The 11,827-nt window shown below is 32.7% G+C and overlaps 1 protein-coding gene across 1 annotated transcript; it reads right to left on the bottom strand.

Annotated features, from left to right (window-relative positions):
• Nucleotides 1–5,896: 5,896 nt before the first annotated feature.
• On the bottom strand, nucleotides 5,897–7,017 carry LOC104899231 (uncharacterized). Its single transcript, XM_057390803.1, has 2 exons — nucleotides 6,665–7,017; nucleotides 5,897–6,539 (listed from the first exon to the last, which is right to left on the bottom strand). The coding sequence occupies exons 1-2, from the start codon at nucleotides 7,015–7,017 to the stop codon at nucleotides 5,897–5,899; spliced, it is 996 nt and encodes a 331-aa protein (XP_057246786.1).
• Between the last annotated feature and the right edge of the window lie 4,810 nt (nucleotides 7,018–11,827).

Raw genomic sequence — 11,827 nt, 5'->3', positions numbered from 1 at the left:
TCTCAAACCCCTAGCATCAAAATTTACCACCTCCATTCAAATATATATGCGATAATTTGACTTTTTTATTACTCACATAGTCACGTATTTATTTTGACCATTAATATGATTGACATATAAAAATTAGTGTTGTTTTTTTTTTTTTGTCCCGAAGTAAAAAAAAAAAGTGTAGCTTTAACTTGTAGGACATTAGCAATTGCGAACCTCAGTTCCGAATTTAATCCAATTTAATGAAATATAGTATAACTAAAATTATATTGTATGTAAATTGGACCACAATGTGATTGCAAAAACCGGGATCGATGAAGTCATGAAGGTAAGGGATTAATCTTTAATTTTGTGGTTACTGGTTAGTGTGTGGAGACTAGAGTTGTTCTGTCTGCCAGGAGCTCAAGACAAAATTGTAAAAAATAATATATGTCTGCCTTTCCATAACCACCACCAGAAATTATGGGCCGGATTTTGTCTCTCTTTTTCTGTCACTGTATCTTCTGTTAATTACTCCTATCTTTGTCTTTTGGTTTGTTTAGTTTTTTTTTTTTATAACATAAGGTTTGTTTAGTGTTACATGTGATAGGAATATAATTACAATTTGAAACTTCACCTTCAATTTATTTTTTAATAAAAAATTAGATTAATATATGGATCACACAATAATATAATTTAGTAACGTCAATTCATTTAGGCCATGTTAATTTGGATTTATCTTCAGTTTAGTTATGTTTAGTTCAATTTAGTTCGGTTAGTTTCATCTCACAGTTTTCATTCAACGGTTCAGTTTCTCTCAATTGAAAAAAAACGGGGCCTCACAAAGAAGAATCTCAACTTATTTACAACCCTACTTATTAAAATAATTTGAATTATTTTCACAACAATAATTTTTTTTATACTTTATGGTTAAAGTTTGTTTTTAATGATTGTAAAAGTCAAAGTAGAATCAACAATGAACAAAAGTAGTAACAATATACAAAGATTTTGAACACACTTCCTCCGTTTAGAAATAATTGCACGATTTCTATTTTGTGCCCTATTCACATCTTACATTTAGATTGTCTTTGGTAATTTATATTTTAAGAAAAACATAGTCATATGAGGTCTTGTTAGATTTGTCTCGATGTAAATTTTTTTAATATAAACTTTTTATAATTTTTACTTATTGATAATTAAAGATATTAATGGTTGAAAATCATATATCGGCATGCGTGAAAGTTAGAAATGGTGCAACTATTTCTAAACTGGGGAAGTATTTATTAAGACAACTTTGATAACATATTGCGTAACGAAATTTACTAAGTATATACTAGTGAAAAAATAAATAAAGTTAGCGCAAAAGTCAAAGTAAAACAACTAATAACATTTAAAGGAGTATTAAACTACCTTCAAAATCATGGATGCAATAATAGCTAAGAAAAACGAATAAAAGATATGCATGTGAATGTGATGCTAATTTTTCATAAAGTACAAATGATATATCCATGCACATCCAAAAATTCACTTGCAGAACTGCTTATCAAAAAGGTAAACAGGGCAAAGCCAAATAGGAAAAAGAAAATACACGTCAGTATAAAACTGAGTACGAAATGTACAAGATAAGTAACACATTATTTTCAAACACTTTAATAATATTTCAAGAATGACCTTTTAAGAACAAACTATTTCCTGACACTTGAATAATAATTCAAGAATAACCTTTTAAGAACAAACTCTTTCCAAACACTTGAATAATAATTTAAGAATAACATTTTAAGAACAAATTCCTTCCAAACAACTTGGATTAAAAATAATCTTGAAAATAATTCATCTTCATATCTCCCCGTATATTTTTGCTAAGTTTTGCACACCCCAAAGCTAGTCATCCCATCACGGAGCTATATCAAGGGGTAACTATAATTGCCAACAAGTTGACTTTGAAGCTCTTGATATAAATCAAGCAATAATGATAATAATATGACTTGTAAGTCATGAATAAACCTCCTTTCCTCATAAACAACTTTTTGAACATTCAAAGTTCATAAAAATCAATCAACCTTTCCTTGTAAAAATAATTTAATTTTCCGAAAAGAATAACAAAACTTCTATATATAATTATGATTGATAAAATCATTCCTTCTTTTTCACTTCCAAGAGTGAATAATAAAATATTGTAAGCTTTTTAAACCGAATTCATAAACCAATCCAACCAGTAAATCAATAACAACTTTATCAGATAAAACCATATTTCAAAAGATATAGTTACATAACGTACCTTGATCTTGCGCAAATAGTATACTAGTATCTTCATTTATTCTTATGCTTGAGCTCTCTCATAACCAACCAATAAGTAACTTATCACATAAACTTAATCATGAATTTAAACATGAATGACATATCATGAGCTTTATTTTTGAGTAAGAAATATGAAATACTTTTCTTAAACCAAAGAAATTGGAACTTGAATAAGAAATACAAAACTAGAATAGATAAGAAGTGAAAGAAGAACCTTGAAGTAAGAGAGTATGGATTCTCCAAAGTTTTTGTGTGGAAAAAATGGCTTAAGGTATGGGGTATTTATAGGAGTACTATAGTTAGTACTTAATTTCCAAAATTAAATATTTTGTAACCTTCACCATAAATTAGGAGATTAAACCAAGATTTGTAATCTCCATCATAAATTTGGAAGATATAGGAAAATAAAACTCTCTCGAATCACCATAAAATTCCGTAGGAATATATGGCCCCAAAAAAAACTTTTGTCTTTTTTTTGGTTTTCTGAATTTTTTGACTAGGATTTATACCAAAAGCTTAACAAATCCAATTTTGGCGCCATATTTTTGCCAATGTTATTCAAAACCAATGAAAATACTAAAATACCCTTTGCTTAAATATTTAATGATTTAAATAAATACTAAAAATATGGGGTATTACAAAACGCTAGGTACAAGGCTTAACAACCCAGAAGACAACATGCCTAAGACTCATAGCCACCACAAGACAAATTCGTTAACATATTGTTGGAATGAGGACTGAAATCATGGGCAAAGACCATCTCTTCCTCTTTGTTTAATTTTTATTGTTAATATAATGATAACTAGTTTTGAAGCCCGTGCGTTGCACAGGTTGTTTTTTATATACATTTTTTGTAATTTTTTGTCAACATTATTGATTTTGTGTTACTGTAAAATGAGATTTTTCAACACGATTTTCTTTACATACTTCATCTGTTAACTATCTATTTAGACCAATCAACTTTTCGTAAAAAAAAACAATTATAATTGTCAATATTACCTTTACTTTATGTTAATAAAATCATCATTAATTATTCATCAAATTGCCTCATAAAGTTGCGCTTACTTTAGTAAGGATTTACTTATCCCCTACACTTGTTAATTAAAGGAGTACCTCTATGCTAATCTACACTTTTTTTTATTTTCTTAAAAATCATGCCCAAACCCATTATTGTAGTAGAAAAAGAATTGATAAAATATTTGTCAGTATACCCTTATTTTTAAATTATCTTTAATATCTTTAATTATCTATTAATAAAGTTCATAAAAAGTTGATATAAAGTTAGTATTGCAATGGTTGTTTCCATCTCTAAATAAGTGAAGGCATGTTGACCGGTATTGTCAACTAACATATCAGTATATCACTCTGATAAAAGTTTAAAAAATAAAATAAAGTAGATATTGAGTGGCCACAAATGCAAAGAAGCTATCATTGAAAATGTTGGCTACTTTAGTAGATTTGCAGTAGTTCATTAGATGTTTTTTTTTTGACAGGAAGCAGTTCATTAGATGTTATCGTATGGTTTAGGCAAATCTCAAGAATCAAGTTTTTTTATTTTATTTTGTGATTTTATATGTGAATCATAGCCGTAGAGTGAATATACAGTATAGTAGTACTTATAATAGATTCCTAGTTATAATAGATCCCTAAAAGATAATATTTTTTGGTTTTTGTCATAGTCGTAGAGTGAATAAACTCTTATCTCTCAAACTCTAAATTTTATTATCTCTCCAACTCTAAATTTTATTATCTCTAAATTAATAAGATGATGTGGCAATCCTAGGTGGCGCGCTCTATGCTCCCGAAAAGTTCCTCTTTTATATATATATATTGATTATAATAAAAATCATTATTACTCCATCCATTACTTTTTGTTCTTCCTGTTTTTATTTTTAAGCCGTTTCAAAAAGTTCTTTCAGAGTCAAATATTCTGGTTATAAAAAAAATTTACCCGAAGCCTTCGCAAATGGTTGACAGACCTATATAGTAGGGCTTGAGCCTGATCTTCCTCTCCTTAGTTAAACGAACTTAATGACTCAAAAAGCTCATTAGAAATGGCACTTGTTGCAGCGCCTGGAAAGAGCGAGAATTCCTCCGTTGAAGTTGTTATTTCACAATTTTTGAACTTTTGGTCTAAATGGGGCTCATATGGATTATTTGTTTTCCCAACCATCCAATATACTGCACTTTCTCGAGAAATTGTTGATAATCAACTGTTGGAGTCTCCAATATACTCCACCATAGGCAATTTTGGTATTTTCATACCTATGCTTCTTCCAATTGGTAGTTAGATAACAACATTTCAAGAACAATTAAATTAGAGAGACATAGATACTAAATGGTATCCATTAACAGAGACACGTATACAAATTAACAAATTACCAAATTACCCTGGTGCAGTCTTTTTCGTACTCCAGATGTGTTGCTCAAACAAGCTCCTCTTTTCTCTCTCTTACTCAATCAAAAAACAAAAGGCATACTCAAAATTTTATATGCATCCTTCGTACACTTTTAAGATGCTACACTTGAAAAGTAACTACTATTCACCAACTAACTTGAGTAAGGTGATGGCCTAGTGGTATTGGTATCCCCACCGATTGCAAAATTCGTGGAATCGAGTCTATGAAGGAATATTTTCTTAGACATCCCGACAATTACTAAATATAAATGAAAATTAAATTATGAAGATGATAAAGTTGATTAGTTTATTAATCGTATTTTCTTGGTAAAGAATAAATATTATTAGTAGGATAATATTAATTGCGTCTACAACTAAAATATATTAATCCTATTAGGTCACACATTCTTGTTCGATTAAATGTTTAATAAAGATTATTCATTCAAATATAATCTCAAAAAACCTATAAAAAAATATGTTTAAGATTTGTTGATTTTTCAAATTTTTTGCAATAATTTTAGGATTATAAAAACCTAATTAATTTCTAAATCTTTAAATAAATTATTAGTTAAAGACTAATTTGAATTTTGTAAATTGTTGTGAAATTCAAAAGGGTTACCAACCATGGCGATGGCCCACTAGTGACGATGGAGCCACAGTGGCTGGTGAAAAGAACCGAAAGTGGCAGAGAAGGAGTAGCCTTGGCGGGGTCGCGTGTAGTACGATGCGTAGCCGTGTGCTATTGTGGGTGCTGGTGGTTTTTGCTGCCAGCGCCTGCTGGCGGCTGGGGATGACCGGCAAGGTCAGGGGGAGCGACGCGACATCAACTGACTGGCGGCCTTACCTGTGGGCTGGTGTCATCATAGCTGGAGGAATCCGGTGGTAATGTATGATGCAGGTTGCTCTGCAGCGTTTTCTTGAGTTCTTACGGGAAGGTTGTTGACTGGCAACTTTATGCTGCTAGTAAACGACCTTAAAAAAAACTTTTGAAAAATCTAATTTATCAAGTTAAGCATAAATTCAAAAGTTTCCTATAATGCAAATCTGGGACTATTAAAGATTACTAGTTTTAGGACCCGTGCATAATGCACGGGTGTATTTATCGCTTTATAACATAATTAAATTAAGTCACATAATAAAGACGAAACGAATTATACAATTTCATGAATTCTACATGTAATTGTGGTAATGAGCACACAATACAAATTAAAAAAAAAAAGCGTTTAACTCAAACTATATGTTTGCAAACACTTCCTTGTAAACTACATTTGTTGTACTTGTACGCACACCGTGTTCTTTATCAAAGGGGAGGATCCTTAGACCTTTTTTGCTGGTAACTCTGGACACGACAACATAAAATTGACCCTGGCTGAAAACAGGTCTCGGGAGATACAGACCTACATGGGACAATGATTGTCCTTGACTTTTATTGATAGTCATAGCAAAACAAACCATTAAAGGAAACTGACGTCTCTGAAATCTGATAGGAAATTTAGTCGAGTCAGACGGGGTGAGTGTCATTCTTGGGATAAATACCTTTTCTCCGACATTACTTCCAGAAATAACAGTTGCTTTAATAACACGATTGCCTAAATGTTTAACGACTAACCTTATGCCATTACATAACCCAGATGTTTGATCAATATTCCTTAGTAGCATAACTGGCGCACCAACCTTTAATCGTATGCTATGATTCGGGAGACCAGAGCATCTTATCGTATTGAGGAATTCAGTGGAGTACATTTCATGTACTCCGAAGTTACCCTCTTCTTTGCTTATCGCGTCCGAACTTAAATACACTTTCTCTTCTCCGTGAATGGTAGATAGAACATGATCATTGACTATCTCCACCATCTCATTCGTAGGCGCCAAAATTCTCGCATTTCATCAGCAGAAGATTTAGAAGAACCTGATTGAAGTCTTATATTGCGACTAAGTGTTAGGACCTTACACGAATCCCACAAGTAAGACGAATTAACGGTAGTAAACACGATATCTTGCCTCGTTCCCTTTGGTACAACTAGTAATATCTGACGTAGATCACCACCAAACACCATAACTTTATCCCCAAATGGTCGATGCATGTTTCTCCTATCAACTAACCTCATTATGTCCCTAAAACTTCTATCAAGTGCTTCAAAACCGTACTTATGCATCATGGGCGCTTCATCCCATATAATATGTTTTGTCTTGATAAGAAGATCAGCTGAATCCAACCGAGGACGAATTCCGGCACATGTAGAATTCTCAGTTACATTCAAAGGGATACCAAATCTCGAATGCGTCGTTCTTCCCCGTGGAAGGAGGAGAGAAGCAATTCCACTCGAAGCTACAGACAATACAATTTCACCCATTTTCCTTACTGCGGCACATAATGTCTTCCAGACATATGTTTTTCCGGTCGCTCCGTAGCCGTAAATGAAAAATACACGTCCTTCTTGACTCGACACAGCATCCAGTACTCTCCGATAAATGATGGACTGCTCATCAGTTAGACCCTTATACAATTTTATCGTGTTCCAACGTCATTTCATCTATGTCGTAAGAAAGCTCATCTGCAATAAGCTTGTTTTGTCCTTCACACATGACTAGTCCATCCGGAAACGACATCTCACCAAATCTACGCAAGCTGCTGCCATTACTTTGGAGCATGGTTTCAATCTCCGCCAATGCAAACGCTTTAATTTGATCGTATGTTAACTGTAGTTCTGCGAAAACATAAATTAAAATTACACAGCAGTAACTTATACTAAATTTGCACATTTCTTAAGAATATATATAGTAACTATTAGCAGGATGTTTTGGTAGTTGTGTACCTTTATTTTTCTGAATACCACGCTGCTTGTACAAAATGTCATCAGATAGTAACCTCCAAGTCTTACGCCAAACATCCTCCGGCTTCGACATACTCCCAGATAACAGTAACATGGAGAACAAATGTCTTAGGTAGTGCCTTAATTCTCTAAAACCCGCTTCCGTGATTTCATCAACGTATTCCTTATCATCATCAAGTAATCCCCTTGCATAGCAAGCTCCCTTGAAGGTAGGATACACTACACCATCAACCGTTCTAATGTCTTCATAGCACGTCGCTCCTTTAACAAAGTTTAGCAACGTTCTAAGATAGAACTCTCCCCAGATCCTGGCAATACGTGGTAGATTTGACCTATTGCAAAGCCTTTATTCCTTGGTGTTCATTCCCTCAACGCCTGCTTCCAAACAAATCTTGTAGGAAACTCCAAGATAGGAATTTCGTATTGTCGATATGGGGTGTGTCTAGTACGGATTCTATATCAGCATAGTCATTAAACAAAACAGTTTGCTCTCCTGGTAGATGAAAACTTAGCCTCTCCACAGCAAGAGTTCGATAATGGATGTTGAATCCAAAAATCCTCCGAATTGCCTCGCAAGCCGAAATGTATCTGCAATCATAGTACATCTTTATCTCGTCGATTTCTTTCCCTTCACCTTCTTTCTATTTATCTTGGTATGCTGTAGCTGTAACCCTATCATACCCCTTATTTATATATTTTAACAGGTACTTAATTAATCATGACTGGTTACACCACTCAACATTGATATGAGCTTGATATTTACGTAGCAATTCAGCATTATATGGAACAACATACCTATTGTCAAGATGAACTCCACCCTTATCAACTGTAGATCCATTATCGATCTCCTGTAAACTGGATATCCTTCATCATCCATTTTAGTCGAATCAATAAACCTCTTTGGAAAATGCTTACTGCATTGCTTGCCAACCATACACGGTGTATTTGTGTTTGCTGCGCCACATGGACCGTGCATCATGAACTCGGTGACGGCTTGATATAGTTCAGGATCTTCACCTTCATCGAGCAACTCGGCAGAAATAATCTCATCAATATCTAAAGCTACGGGGTACTTATCTTGTTGATGCATGAACAACAAAATATGTGCATGCGACAAACCACGCTTTTGGAATTCTACAGTATATACCACTGAAAATTGGAAATATAACAAAGTAGGGTTTAATAGTCATATTACAGACAAAACATAACTATACCAACACATAGGTAGTTCGGAAACTATAATAATAATAATAATAATAATAATAATAATAATAATAATAATAATAATAATAATAATAATAATAATAATAATAATAATAATAATAATAATAATAATAATAATAATAATAATAATATAATAATAATAATAATAATAATAATAATAATAATAATAATAATAATAATAATAATAATATAAGTAAGGAAGATGTGTTACATACCAGCCCTAACACTACCAAATATTTTTGCGATCTTTCAAATCACTTACCAGTTGGTCTAGTTTCATCATAAAAACTCGGCAGACGATGTCCGGCCTATCTTCTGGCTTGAGTCCCCTTTTCTTTACAAATCTAGTGATCTTTGGCCACTTAGGATTACACGTAAATGTTATGAACAAATCCGGATAACCGTACCATCAACAAATAGCCACGCATCCTGATAGTTTTCTCTCATATAGTTATGTCCTCCGGTGAATGAATCCGACAATACTATACAACTTCCAGTTGAAGCTCCTTCTGTTTCTCCTCTTTCAAAAGCCCCTCTTAAATTCTTCACATTCGCGACTCTAAGGCTCTGTTGGTTATGTCTAAGAAAAGACAACCTTTAAGCTTCAATCATTGTGTAGGCATCTACTAAAAATTGTTGTAACAACCTGCGAGATAAGAGTATGGTGGCCGCTTCTAAAGCTCGATCTTGTATCCTATATGCAAAGAACTCACGCATAGTGAGTTTAAATCTTTTTCTCGTCGAACTGTCGGTCGGAGTCTTATCTCTATGCATAATATCTGTTCTAAATCCATCTTCTCCATATAGAAATAACAGCGGATATTGTATTGCGAGATAAGAAGGATGAAGCTCGGAAATTTGTTGTAACTTTCCACTCTTTGTTTCTATAGTTATATCTCTTTTATCAGCATTGTCAATATCTCCAACAATAAGCGCAACAACTTCTGATGTCGTTGGCAAATTGTAAGTTCTTCCATCGGTCTCTTGTTTTCCAATAAGCCTTGATTTAAAAGTATGACACGTGTCTGATGCAAACTTATCCCCAGCCATTTTGAAAGTTTTAGCTAAAGGGTTATTTTGATCTATCATATCTTATAATTGTGCGACTAAGCGATCCTCGAACTTGTCAGATTTATTGGTACTGTGAAGACATTTATAAGAGAAATTGTTAATATGAAAAATAAAAATATTCAACTATAACAAATAAGCACAATTTGCTATGTAAAACCAACAATAATGTTGTACCTTGCAGCAGTTTTTCTATTCCTAACTTCATCCTCCGTATCGTATATGTAAAGTTGAGAAACCATTAGGAGGCAACAAACTACCTATCAAGTGATGATTTTGTCCTCCAATTTTGTAATTATACGGACCTCATCCTCGAGTTGTAGGTGCAATAATTCTTCCACCCATGGATGTAAATGAATACATCATATTATATCCTCGTATGTTTTCAAGAAAGTGATTGCTTCTGTTATGTTTCTTCTTTAATAGGTCGTCAATAAGTTTTGGTGGATCTTTTAGTAGAGGTAGTTGAACCTTCCCTTGCATGCAACATAATGAAGAAGGTCGGCTTCTTTGTCTTGTTCTGTTTATTTACCCTCTCATCAACCCACATTTCAGCCCCACAAAACACACTTACATATGTAGGGTCTCCTATATCGGAATAGCTATCTATTTCAAAAAAAAAAAAAAACAAATGAATAAGTAAATTTTCATCACATTATTATACAGCTTCAAGGTGCACATTTTAATTTCAAATTTGATAACACGTGCATAGACGCACCTGTAACGATCTCCATATCAACTACGATGTTGTCATTATTGTCATGTCTAACGCACTCATCTTGAATAGTAGCATATAATTGAGCACAATTATATGATGCGATATTTTCATCTTTATGAACGTCATATTCAATAATACGTGTTATATATGATAGAAAATGAATATAAAAATCTCTACATCAAAATACGAATACTTTAATATTAATATAATACCATTTATAATTCTCCGTGTAACTGCTCTGAGAATTGTTGAACTTCGAACCACATGTCTCTTAGATCTAACTTGACTTTGTGATTGCGCCAAATCCAAAATATCTCCTGAAGATATAATTGATTTTTTTATAGCCATAATTTTCAACTTGAATATAACATAGAGACATATCTTTTAATTATATTAATATATATATATACCTCGAGTTCTTTTGTCAAGCAATATGAGCTTTCTTTTATTTCTAGCAATTTGTGATGCCTTTTCTTTTTCTAAGACAAAATTTGTACAAAATGTCAGCATCAAATAATAAAACTTTGTATGAAAAAAAGCTAAAATTACGTAGCTTGTAATATTCAATTCTTAACGTTCTTTGAAACAAACCACAATCAAAGGTAAAATATATATTAAAAATTTATACTGTCAATGACAACACTTGTAGGGATACCATTTGAACTATTTGTATTGCGTGGTGCTTCAACAGACGATGAAGACGATGGTGAATGCAAAGCTATAAAAAACAATTTAGAAAGTACTTAATGTTAGTGTGAAAACGTTATTCATTTTACTAAATATACGTATTATTTATTTCTTAACCTCTATCCATCGTTGGAGTAGTACACACAGTACTTGAATCATTACTAATAGTGCTTATTGAAGGTGAATTACAAATGGATTGCTCTGAAGATAATATAAATAATTAAAACAAAGACTATATGAGGTTAAAAATAATATTAGAGGTAATATAAGTAAAAACAAAACTATATACGTATATTTTTTTTTTGTTTTTTTTTCAGATTTTTTTTTCGTTTTTCAATTGTATTTGTTTATTTTTTGTCTTCGTCGCGAGTCTTCGTTCCCTCTAAGTTCTCTTTGTTTTTTGATTCGAAGTTTGGTTGTGGTTCGAAGTTTGGTCCGAGCGTTTGCTTCCTCTGTCGTCCTCTTTCTCTCTTTCTATCTCTTTTTTCTTTTAAAACTTGGATCTCACATCCTGTTGGCGTTTTTTATTTGGATCTTTCCCCTTCGTTGTCAAATGGTTGGACTTGAATGCTTACAGTTGACCCTTAAAGCAACTTGGAAGTGGGGTTACGGTTGTGGTTGGAAGTGGTTCGA

The sequence above is a fragment of the Beta vulgaris genome, chromosome 7 (genome assembly GCF_026745355.1).
Source record: "Beta vulgaris subsp. vulgaris cultivar EL10 chromosome 7, EL10.2, whole genome shotgun sequence".
Taxonomy (NCBI): Eukaryota; Viridiplantae; Streptophyta; class Magnoliopsida; order Caryophyllales; family Amaranthaceae; genus Beta; species Beta vulgaris.
The sequence above is the reverse complement of the archived record's forward strand: the minus strand, read 5'-3'. Positions and strand labels throughout refer to the sequence as shown.